Source organism: Salvelinus fontinalis, chromosome 16 (genome assembly GCF_029448725.1).
Source record: "Salvelinus fontinalis isolate EN_2023a chromosome 16, ASM2944872v1, whole genome shotgun sequence".
Classification (NCBI taxonomy): domain Eukaryota; kingdom Metazoa; phylum Chordata; class Actinopteri; order Salmoniformes; family Salmonidae; genus Salvelinus; species Salvelinus fontinalis.
In genome coordinates, this window is record NC_074680.1 from 17,645,085 (window position 1) to 17,658,118 (window position 13,034).

General features: G+C 42.5%; 1 protein-coding gene across 3 annotated transcripts in view; it reads left to right on the plus strand.

Moving 5' to 3' along the window:
* LOC129812747 (uncharacterized protein KIAA1522 homolog) overlaps positions 1–13,034 on the plus strand; it is a 36,823-nt gene that overhangs the window by 4,210 nt on the left and 19,579 nt on the right. For 2 of the 3 annotated variants that reach the window (XM_055864582.1, XM_055864584.1), the window contains exon 2: positions 12,383–12,641. In XM_055864582.1, the coding sequence (XP_055720557.1) occupies positions 12,407–12,641 (235 nt within the window). In that variant the 5' untranslated portion in view covers positions 12,383–12,406. Of the gene's footprint in view, positions 1–12,161; positions 12,260–12,382; positions 12,642–13,034 lie in introns of those variants that run through there. The other variant, XM_055864583.1, reaches the window with a different exon arrangement.

Consider the following 13,034-nt stretch of genomic DNA (forward strand, 5'->3'; position numbering starts at 1 on the left):
TTCTCTACCATAAGCCACCAACTTCATTTTAGAGAATTTGGCAGTACGTCCAACTGGCCTCACAACCGCAGATCACGTGTAACCACGCCAGCCGTGGACCTCCACATCTGGCTTCTTCATCTGCGGGATCTTCTAAGACCAGCCACCCAGACAGCTGATGAAACTGTAGGTCTGCACAACCGAAGAGTTTTTGCAGAAACTGTCACAGGGATGCTTCTCTGCATGCTCGTCATCTTCACTAGGGTCTTGACCTGACTGCAGTTTGGTGTTGTAACTGACTTCAGTGGGCAAATGTTCGATACTGGCACACTGGAGAAGTGTGCTCTTCACAGATAAATCCCAGTTTCAACTGTACCGGGCAGATGGCGTGTATGGCATCGTCTGGGCGTGCGGTTTGCTGATGTGAACATAGTACCCCATGGTGGCAGTGGGGTTATGGTATGGGCAGGCATAAGCTATAGACAACTAACACAATTGCATTTTATCTATGGCAATTTCAATGTGCAGAGATACTGTGACAAGATCCTGAGGCCTATTGTCTTGCAATTCATTCGCCGCCATCCCCTCATGTTTCAGCATGATAATGTACGGCCCCATGTTGCAACGATCTGTACACAATTCGCGGAGGCTGAAAATGTCCCAGTTCTTCCATGGCCTGCATACACACCAGACATGTCACCCATTGAGCACGTTTGGGATGCTCTGGATCGACGTGTACGACAGTTCCCACCAATATCCAGCAACTTCGCACAGCCATTGAAGAGTGTGACAACATTCCACAGGCCACAATCAACAGCCTGATCAACTCTTTGTGAAGGAGATGTGTTCTGCTGCATTAGGCAAATGGTGGTCACCAGATTTTTTTTAAGTGCTTAAAACTTTTAATTCTGTTACCAGATCGGTAATGGATTTTCCCAAAAAAATCGGTAACAGAATTTCTGCAATTGAATTGGCTAAAGAGTTAAATCATAGTAGTCACAAACTACTGTTGGGTTCACAAGTTTGAACAATACAGTAGAGTAAAGAAAAGTAGAGTTCAGTATAGTAAACAGTAGAGCACACAAGAGTTGAGTACACTATAATGTACTGAACTCTACTGTGCTGTACTCTGATGTCCAAATTTGTGAAACATAGACGTCTATGATTAGTTCAGATTTGGTCCGGACCAACCAAATTTGGTCTGGTTTGGGGGAAGAGTTCATTAAAAAACTAGCCCGTGTGTAGAATAATATCCAAATATGCAAAGGAGGATATTGCTTATTTCTACATTTGTGTACCTATTCAGGATACATCCCCATGAAGAGAATGACATTCATATCCATAACTATGCATTTCTAAGTAGCACAGATAAGGGACCCATGATGAAATTTTGTTTACGCTATTCCGTTACTGGGAGTAAATCCACTTAACTCACGGTAGTTCAATAACACTATTCTTTCTGCAGACACCATTGAATTCGGACCAAAGATTTTAGTTTTTTTGGAAAACGTTGGACTCTTAAAAAAATGGAGGGAAATTTTACAGAAATTCTGTTAACAACCTTTGCATCTGCACAGTTCTTCCAGTCAATGTGTTTTTTGTAAAATGTTCTGTGTAAATTAAGTCTTCCTTGTACATAGTTGTATGGTTTGTTAAACTTTGAAATCAATGGTTTTTGTTTGGCATACATTGTAAGTGAAAAATCTGAGTCTACCGTGGAATTGCCCATATGTAACAAAAATTTAAAGCAAAGTTACTTTTGTCCTCCAAAAAGGACAAAAGGATGGGCACCAAAAAAAGTACTAATAAAATAACAATGACCCTGATTCACTGTCGACGGACCTTATCTCACACTTCATTGGCATGTATTGTTGTGTTGCATTTTTATCACTATCTTGATCCACACATCCTTTAATAGCAACAACAAAACATACGTAAGGGATTTCCTCTCAAGAAAAATGCGTAGCTCTATATAGTATTCTTGAAATCCTGGCATTCAGCCTCTCTTTTGAAGGCCATTTGTGTCTTATCGGATGTATTTCAACGTTTCCTCTTTTTCTACTGTTTTGCACAAAAGGTAAATGGGAAGACCAGGAACTGCCCAGAGCCATGTGCACAACATAACAAAATGTTTTAGAAACCGTCACCTGCTGTTATTGCTTCGTGTGACTATCCTTCTTAGGAAATGGAATTCATTGGGTTATTCCAGTGTTCCCCTATAGTCGTGCCTCACCTACAGCAACCGACATACATAATGAATGCATGCACGTCTCTGGTTTAGAATGTGTATGGTGTTCTAATCGACTGCCTCTCTGTAGAATGCCCTTTATTTGAGTGCTGCTACTCTCCTTTGTCTGATAACGGCTACAGAATAAAGGCACACCCTGATTCATGAAAGAACAGTGAAGCCACTTTCACACTAGTAAAATATTAACACTCAATTATTATAGCAGCATGTCACATTATTTCACAAAGTGTTACTCTATTCAAAACTGTAGCTTATACTACCCTGGGGAGCCGTTGGGTTGGAGGGGCTGCTGTACTGAGTCTGACTAGATCTTAAACTCTGCGCTGCCACTTTAACTCCTGGAGCCCAGACTCCTATATAAAGGTGAATGTGCTCCTGCTTAAACCAAGCTATACTCACTCTTTAAACAAAGGTGTCTGTTTCACTGCCACACCCTTTTTGACTTGTCCCCACGGGCACATGTACCAGCCTGGTCTACTTCTTCACTCTGAGTCACTTTTGCAACAACTCCTGTAGTGTAAACTTATTCCAACCCTCACTTACACAATACTTCAGAAAGTATTCACGCCCCTTGACTTTTACAGTATTTTGTTGTTACAAAGTGGGATAAACATTTAATTGTCATTTTTGTCAACGATCTACACAAAATACTCTAATGTGAAAGTGGAAGAAAAATTCTAACGTTTGTTAAATACAATCATTAAAATAAGCCGCTAATATATCTTGAATTTGTAAGTATTCAACTCCATGAGTCAATACATGTTAGAAACACCTTTCGCATCGATTTACAGTTGTGAATCTTTCTGGGTAAGTCTACAAGAGCTTTCCACACCTGGATTGTGCAACATTTGCCTATTTTCAGAATTCTTCAAGTGCTGTCAATTGGTTGTTGATCATCGCTAGACAACCTTCTTTTCACTATCAATTAGATTAGTGTTGTGGAGTAACTACAATCTTGTTGATCCATCCTCCGCTTTCTCCTATCACAGCCATTAAACTGTAACTGTTTTAAAGTCACCATTAGCCTCATGGTGAAATCCCTGAGTGGTTTCCTTCCTCTCCAGCAACTGAGTTAGGACACCTGTATCTTTAATGACTGGGTGTATTGATACACCATCCAAAGTGTAATTAATAACTTCACCATGCTCAAAGGGATATTCAATGTCTGCTTTTTTTTACCAATAGGTGCCCTTCTTTGCGAGGCATTGGAAAACCTCCCTGGTCTTTGTGGTTGAATCTGTTTGAAATTCACTGCTCCCTGCTCGACCTTACAATTATCTGTATGTGTGGGGTACAGAGATGAGATGGTCATTAGAAAATCATGTTAAATACTATTATTGCACACAGTGAGGCCTGCAACTTATTGTGTGACTTATTACTATTTTACTCCTGAATGTATTTAGGCTTGCCATGACAAAGGGGTGGAATACCTATTGACTCAAGACATTTCAGCTTTTCATTCCCCTTTGACGTTATGGGGTATTGTTTGTCACGGGCCTACACACAATCTTAATTTTAATCAATTTTAAATTCCGGCTGTAACGCAACAAAATGTGGAAAAAGAGTGAATACTTTCTGAAGGCACTGTATAGGTTGTGCTGTTGCATTACACTGGTCTGTATATGTCTGCCATAGCAGGTCTGGTTAACCAAACCAAAGTCGCACAAACTGGTCCGTCTTTGCTGTGTTACATTTGAACCAGGAAATATACACCCTTCAATAGCTGGATTGGGATACTCGGGATGAGCTGCACTGCAGGTTTACATACATAGTGGTGTATGGGTCTGATGGTTGCTTCAGGCAAAGCAGCTTTTCACTGCTTCACTCCTCAGGCTTCCTCATAAAACTGGAGACCTACAGATCCCATGGAATTGATGTGGGTCGATGACATATGGTAGTGCAAACTGTCGGGGCCCTCCCTGCTCCAGGATTTACAATCACAAGCCGTTCAGTTCTCAAAGAAGGGAGGCAAACACAACATTCTATCCTATACACTGTCTTGTAGTTACTGATGAGCTATTTTGCTGCGGTTGTGCTGTGTAGGACTGTTCAATAGACGTTTCTCCTGGCCAATGTGAAAGCACCACATCTATTGTGAGGGATTAGTAAACAGCATGTCAGAGCACAGGCCTGCTCCAGCAGGATTGGGCTGGGCTGGAAAACCACAGGGGAGTCTAATGATTGCTCGTGTGTGTGGATGCAGGTAAATCAATAGCCACGTATTAATCAATGTTTATACCTTAGTCTCAAGGAACATGTGATTTTTGTCCTTAACCCTCTTTTTGTGCGTATTATTATGTGTGTATCGTTTGCGTCAACACCCAGCCACCATTGAGCTGTGTGGTTTGGAGTACTATAATTACAGTGCCAATGAAGCAACTGTGTAATTTTGGCAGGGGCAACTTTGTGTGACAGAGTTTTGGTGTGTCCTGATTCTTAATTTGTGTGTGTGAGAAAGATGGTTTCTATGGTAACATCCCAACTAAAGTGTTCACAATAGTCCTAAGTGCTCTGTTGTATACTTAGGCAAACATGTATTTATCTACGGATTGGTCATGCTGCACAGCAACAGCATTGTGATTAGATCCACTGGAACGATATACAATGTTGTCATTAATGATCTCTTATGTGCAAATGTGAATGTGGTTTAGACTTCTTACTTATAAATGCATAAGCTAGTGATGCGCGGGTCAGCTGTTTGTTCACCTGCACTCGCCCGCAATTGCTAAGAACCTGTCCGCAACCGTCCAACCACAGTACCAGTCAAAAGTGTGGACACACCTACTCATTCAAGGGTTTTTCTTTTATTTTGACTATTTTCTACATTGTAGAATAATAGTGAAGACATCAAAACGATGAAATAACATATGGAATCTGTACTGCACCTGTCGACGACAAGTTGTTCTGCTTCCACGAGCACATCCAATGCTAACATCAGTAATTCTACATTTGATGTTAGCCCAGCTAGCATGGACACTGACAGTTGTGAATCTGATGCAGCCGAAGAGCTACTGCCCACTTACCTGGAAAAGCGCCGAACAACAGACAGGGACGTTGGACCATTGAAGAGGCGCAAATATGATGAACTACATTGATTTGGGGTTCACTTATATTGGGAGTAGTGCCTTTCCTCAGCCGCAGTGTGTTATATGTGCAAAAGTACTCACAACTTGATTAAGCCTTCACTCTTAAACAAAACATGCCAATTTGAAAAATAAGCCACAAGTTTTCTGTGCTAGAATTAAGATTACTTTTGAGTAGTAAGACTTGTATAAAAGCAACAAATACCATTAATAAGAAGGGGCTAGAAGCGTCTTGTATGGTGAGCTACCGAGTGGTTAGGACAGGAAAGCCCCATACTATTGTGGAGGGTTTTATTCTTCCTGCTGCTGTGGATATGGCTGGGGGAAAAGACCCCAAAAAACTATACAATGTCTTCATCAAACAACACTGTTTAACGATGCATCAGTGACATGGCAACAATTACTGCTTCGCATACAAGCCAGTGAATTCTATGCGTTACAGCTGGATGAGTCAACAGATGTGGCGGGCCTGGCACAGCTCCTGGTATATGTCCGTTACGTTTATGGGGGGTCAATTTAAGGAAGACATCCTCTTCTGGAAACAAGGACAACAGGAGAGGATCTTTTTAAAGTACTGAACAGCTTTGTGACATCAAATGGACTTTGGTGGTCAAGATGTGTTGGCTTCTGCGCTATCAGTACAGATACCATGACAGGGAGACATAGTGGAGTGGTAACGCATGTGCAAGCAGTTGCTCCTGACGCCACTTGGGTACATTGCAGCATCCACCGAGAGGCTCTTGCTGCCAAGAGAATGCTTGAAAGACCTGTTGGACACTACAGTGAAAGAACCACTTTCACCTCTACATGCTTTGTAAGTAGGAAAACATGCAAAACCGGCAGTGTATCAAATACTTGTTCTCCCCACTGTATATTCAATGTGCGGGACAAAATTGAGGCATGATTTAAGAAGTTTGAGCTCTTCTCTGCATTAACAAGGACTACACACGGGTCTTTCCATCATTGTATGATTATTTTTTTTGTGTGCAAATGAACTCAAGCTTATAGACAATGTCAAATGTGATATAGCGAAGCACGAGTGAGTTGGGTGCGTATTTACGCAGGTACTTTCCCGAAACGGATGGTACAAACAACTGGATACCTTATCCCTTTCATGCCCTGCCTCCACTCATCTATCTGAACAAGAGAGCCTCATCGAAACTGAATTTAATCAGAAGCCACTGCCAGATTTCTGGATTGGGCTGCGCTCAGAGCATCCTGCCTTGGAAAATCGTGCTGTTAACACTGATGCCCTTTGTAATCACTTACCTATGTGAGAGTGGATTCTCAGCCCTCACTAGCATGAAAAATAAATACAGGCACAGACTGTGGAAAATGATCTACAACTGAGCCTCTCTCCAATACAACCCAACATTGCAGAGTTAGGCGCATACTTTTAAGCACACCCTTCTCATTAAGCAGTGGTGAGTTATTCACAATTTTTGATTAACAAATAAGGTTTTATATGTAAGATGGTTAAATAAAGAGCTAAATTATTGATTGTTATTTGTGCCTTGGTCCTAAGAGCTATTTGTCACAACCCGGCTTGTGGGAAGTGACATACTCACACTCATTCTTATGTTTAATAAATGTATAGTGTGTGTTTGTGGCAGGTTTACAATGATGCAAAAAACAACATTTGAGTGCGCTGACCCGGGTGCTAGAGGGGGTACGCAGCTGGAGGTTGAATGTTTGAAGAGGTACGGAACTATAAAAAGTTTGCGAACCACTGCCGTAGAAGACTAAAACTCTTGCTCACCAGAATGTCATAAATCAATAGAATGCTTCTGTAACGGATGTGAAATGGCTAGCTAGTTAGCGGTGGTGCGCGCTAATAGTGTTTCAATCGGTTACGTCACTCGCTTTGAGACCTTGAAGTAGTGGTTCCCCTTGCTCTGCAAGGGGTGGAGCGATGGGTAACGACGCTTCGTGGGTGACTGTTGTTGTGTGCAGAGGGTCCCTGGTTCACGCCCGGTTCGGGGACGCCATAAAGTTAAACTGTTACACTTCAATCTAGTTGACATCGCTAAAGTTTCTCTTTCCTCTTTCATATCTGCTTCTCTCGCCCAGCAAAGATGTTTAGGGACCAGGGAGAAAATGCAATAACAAACAAAACGTGAAAGATTTGACCGGTTTAAAGATTTCCTTTTTTTTTTTTTGCATTTTAGACATCATTTCCAGATAGTTATGGTCAGAGTTCCATTCCTGAGATTTCTTTGGCTGATTTAGTTGCTTGCATGAGCCATACAGTGGCAGTGGCCAGACTCACCCCCCACAAAAATTCTAAACGTCCCCACAAACTCGGGGAACTAGTGGTGTAAATGTGAAAAATCTTGAGAAATTCAAGCCAAAGTTGACCGAAATTGAATGTCTGTGCTGTTCCGATTGGACTTGATATTGCCAACCGAATACACTGATGTCAATCACAGCACAATAGTCTGTGTGACAGATCATGCAGATCTCCTAGCCCTTATCAACCCAGGAGTAATTGAAATGTTTTTCCATGTCCCTAGGATCAAATTAATATAGCGACCATGTCCAGCTGTACCAAACGGGCAATGATTACATATCAATTTTAATGTATTATCTGTTTCATATAATGATCCATATAATGATCCCTTGTCCCTTGTTTCCCCTGTTCCATAGTCAATATTGTCTTGTTTCGCATTGTGATGGAATGGGCACTCAAGGGAGTAGCTTGGAAAAGGTAACAGACAGTATTACTCGTCATGCGTCATTGAGGCCATCTGTAGAAAGTATCCTTTACCTTCAGGAGTATACGTTGGATTCAAGGAGTCTGAGGACGCACACCTGCTTCTCTGAACCACTTGATTCTGAAGAATGTATAAAGACTGAACTTGGTGTCATTACATGTTATTACACAACATGGCTATAACCATGTATAATCATCCACCTCTGGCCTGCTCGCCTCCCTACCACTGAGGAAGTACAGTTCCCGCTCAGCCCAGTCAAAACTGTTCGCTGCTCTGGCTCCCCAATGGTGGAACAAACTCCCTCACGACGCCAGGACAGCGGAGTCAATCACCACCTTCCGGAGACACCTGAAACCCCACCTCTTCAAGGAATACCTAGGATAGGATAAAGCAATCCTTCTGCCCCCCCCCCCCCCCTAAAAAGATTTAGATGCACTATTGTAAAGTGGCTGTTCCACTGGATGTCATAAGGTGAATGCACCAATTTGTAAGTCGCTCTGGATAAGAGCGTCTGCTAAATGACTTAAATGTTAAATGTAAATACAAGGTGTATAACTGGCTATGTGTATGTGGACAACAAAGTTACTTGTTCTTCAACATAAAAACAAGCTTTTTTTGAACATGAGAATTTTTTCCCCCAAATAAAGACACACTGTGCAGGTATGTGTTTTCGACAATACATTAGTAATATAAAGGTTATGAAAGTCAACACATACAACTAATAGAAAAATAGACTTTTGAATAAGTTAAAGAACATATAAACATGTTATACACTACTACTTTAGCAATCCAACTACCTAATGTAGCTTCGACATCTAGGCTATCCTTATTCCTGTCATAGCTAGGGACATCTAGGCTATCCTTATCCCTGTCATAGCTAGGGACATCTAGGCTATCCTTATCCCTGTCATAGCTAGGGACATCTAGGCTATCCTTATCCCTGTCATAGCTAGGGACATCTAGGCTATCCTTATCCCTGTCATAGCTAGGGACATCTAGGCTATCCTTATCCCTGTCATAGCTAGGGACATCTAGGCTATCCTTATCCCTGTCATAGCTAGGGACATCTAGGCTATCCTTATCCCTGTCATAGCTAGGGACATCTAGGCTATCCTTATCCCTGTCATAGCTAGGGACATCTAGGCTATCCTTATCCCTGTCATAGCTAGGGACATCTAGGCTATTCTTATCCCTGTCATAGCTAGGGACATCTAGGCCAGCTGTATCCTTATCCCTTTCATAGCTAGGGACATCTAGGCTATCCTTATCCCTGTCATAGCTAGGGACATCTTGGCTATCATTATCCCTGTCATAGCTAGGGACATCTAGGCCAGCTGTGTCCTTATCCCTGTCATAGCTAGTGCAATGCTGCTTGTTTTCTTTATCCGCTGTTGACAAGCGAGACATGACATGGCAACTCTGGAGCATCATACTTGTTGCTCGTGCAAGCGGAACAACACTGGCAACGTACATCTGCTGAAATAGTTAGTCCTATATCACATTTTTCTACAGGTCCCCAGAAAACGTAATCGTCTGTAGAATTTTATTTGGAGTCATTTTGAGGCACGTTTTTGGGTGAGTCTCACCTCTACCACTATTTGGCTCATGCAAGCAACTAAGCCAGACGACACACATCTCAGGAATGGAACTTTGACAGAAACAACTGTCTGGATGATGCCTCAACACTAAAAGTAAACACTAAGAAATGAAATATCCCTTTTAAAGAAATTAAAAGCTGTTAAAACAACCCAACATTATTTATTTATTTTTTATAAGATCTCAGTTCGGCTTCGATGCATAGTATTTCAACCATATAAAAATATCAGATTTTATGATGCTGATAATGATGGCACCTTTACAGACGATCCTAGCCACTCATTCATTCTCTGAAGATGCTGAAAGAAAGAAATATTTCTCCACTTCTGTTCCTGAGTCAAAATGTACATTTTTGGTGTGTAATTTTATGATAAGAAATGGTTCATTCTGCAGGAGTTTATATTAGGCTATCTGAGAGGTTATAGACCTAGAGTCAATGTCCGGATTTCAGTTGGGTTAAATGGAGTAGTAGCCTATCTGAACAATACAGTTCACTTGACGTGCCATTTTAAAGTCTCTGTCTTGTGACTGTCTAATTTCTATAGCACCCCACAATCACACATAACATAACAGTGCTGGCTATCATCTCTTACCACTTCACCAAATCTTTCCCAACATTAGACTACTGTCCTCGCTCTCGCTTCCATTTATTTTCAACCCTCTATTTTGCAGCTTTTCTCCAACATTGTCCTTTTGCCTCCGTGGATTGACGTTAACTTTTTCTGCCCAAGTTCCCAAATGCATTTGGTAATTTGTGTGTGTTTGGCGCGCTACAGTTGGGCCCTAAAGCTTAGGCTACGCACTAATGCCATGTAATAATAATGAAACACCTCAATGTAGCCTATAGATAATTAAGCATTGTTTTCTCTTTTCAACCTGCCAGCCCTGCGGATATGAGTCAAACCACGCATCATTAGCATGAGCCTTTGTCAGACCTAACTTCATCTTGTGCAATGTGTGTAGATCATTTTGAGAAACAGAAAGACATTGGTTTGTTATCAGGTCAGTTCCTTCCGACAAGACTGAACTGAGTCAGATGGGTGGTCCTCCACTGTATCCCAGGTTGCTTTGCGTCTCCCAGGAGATATCGGACCCCAAGTGTTCGACAGCCATCCCATCTCTTCACTGCATCTGCACATTGTCAAATGTAGCCACTGCTTAGATTAACGGACGTCACTCATCCCTAAATTACTGTGATTTGCATGGAGAGAAACACAGGGCTCACTGCAGATGGATGAAAGGGGCTGGGACTTTTCACTAAAGGATACCCACTTTACTGGCCTGTTGGCCTTTCACTGCAACTCAAAGTATGGCTTCTGAGTCTCATGTATTCTCCCTGTAATGTTTTCTTATGAGAAACATTTACTCATGAGCTCCTCCAGCTATTATCTTGATTCTTTCACAGAACATCCATGGGAAAGTCCCCTCATTTCCGATTAGACAATCATGTGATATGAACATGTCTCTTGACATTGCTTGTGAAATTCCCTGCTTGGGATGGCAGAGCCAAGCATGAGCAGTATTGTCTGTGGTGTTAGTTCAGTGATGGTCACTGTCTGGGTGGGTGGGGATGAGATGTTTACCCATATTCCTCCATTTAAGGGCAGTTGGAGGTTCCAGTGGTTGAATGCTGATGTTCCTCCAGGAAATTGGAGTGATTCACGGTTCATTTCTAACCAGTGTGAGGGGCGTCTGGCAGCCTGCATCTGCCTACAATCATTTAGTGTGATATAGCCAAACCAGGGCCTTAATTACAGTACACCACTTCTCATTCCAGATCCTCAATACTTTATAACGGAGTGCTGTTAGAGAAGAGACCATTTTATGATCATTTTGAGACCCATCTTAGAGGGATTAGAGGCCTAAAGGCTCCTGGACATTTTGCTATTAGGGATGGATGTCAGTACAGGGACATCTTGCCAAGTGATTTTGGGGACTTATGTGTCGGTTTCATGTCTCAAGCACTTGAGATTTGGCTGATGTGCTTTGCATGTAACTTGGCTGGAGTCCCCAATCCTAGCCGCGAATCGGTTATAGTGAACTCCTTTGCCGCCTCCAAACCATCATCACATACGATAAAGCCCAAGGGTTGGGAGAGATTCTCTAATGCATGCTTCCCAAATCATAGCTTGTATGGCGATGAGTGTCAAAAAATCCTCAGCTGGAGTGAACCCAACACAATGGGTCACCAGGAGCAAGGTTGTAAAACCTGCCTTAGAGGAAAGAAGTTTGACAGGAAGGAGGAGGGGGTGGATGAGCTCATTGTATCGGTGTTGTTGAGAGAAAGCCAAAGAGAGACCATAACAGAGCGAGAAATTGAGCTAGTTTTGGAGATGGATGCTGTCAGTTGTCTGGTATTGTGCTGGAGTATACGTGGGTGTGCATGTGTATATGTTTGTTTAGTGTCTGTGGGTATGTTTGTGTGGCTTTGGGTGGGGCACTGAATTATGACTACATGTTCAGGAATGAAGAGGGCGGTGCCAGTTCTTTGCAGTGAAGTTTGGTTGAGAGGCAGGATAGGAGGGGGTTGAGTGGGCTGGGCTCTGAGCTTCTCCACACCCTAACAGGGCATGATCAAATGTGTTGAAGTAAATTGAAACCAATGGTGCAATGCTTGTGTGCAATTGGAATAGACAATGGTGAAGTATTTATACAAAGGTTTTTCCTCAATGAGTGGAATTGCTAGTATTGTGTTACATTAATATGGTGGTGTTAGTCAAATTGACTCCTCTTTTCTCCATCTCCTTTTCTCTCTCTCTTAGGGAGTAAGTCCAGTGTGAGGTGGGATGTCTAGCCGTGAATCTGTGGGTGACCTGATCCCCCAGGACCTGGCAGAGGTATTTGCCCATGAGAGGCTCACCAAAGGGGGCCGAAGGAAGAAACGTCGGGGCTCCCTGGGCCGGGCATTCGGCTGGCTCAAAGGGAAGAAGAAGAAGGACGTCAATGCCAATGGACAGAGCCAGGACTTTAATCCAGGCCGGCCGATGACGGGCAAGACCTTGACACAGGGCCACAACCATGGTAAGATCAACCAGGGAACCCAAGAGATTATTGCCATGTAAATCTCACTCTCCACTTTGATTGCTATACAATGTTAAACATAGTCAATCACTGTTTTATTGCGCGCTCTCTCTCTCACTGTTTCTCTCTCTCGACAGTATTTGAGGATGTGGCTATAAATGTTTTTTTGTTTATTGGTATCATTTCAAGTAGGCTACATGACTATAGTCTAGTCTCTAGAAAGTGCACATCCCACAGTGGAGTTTGGTGTTCAGAAACAGTTCAATATCCTGGTCTTGCGCTCCAAGGCATGTTTGCTCTCTGGAGGACTGTTTGAACAGTCTCTGACTCACCAGCTGCCCTTTGACCTCCCCCAGCCATTGAATGCCGTGAACAAATCTCCATCGGTCCTGT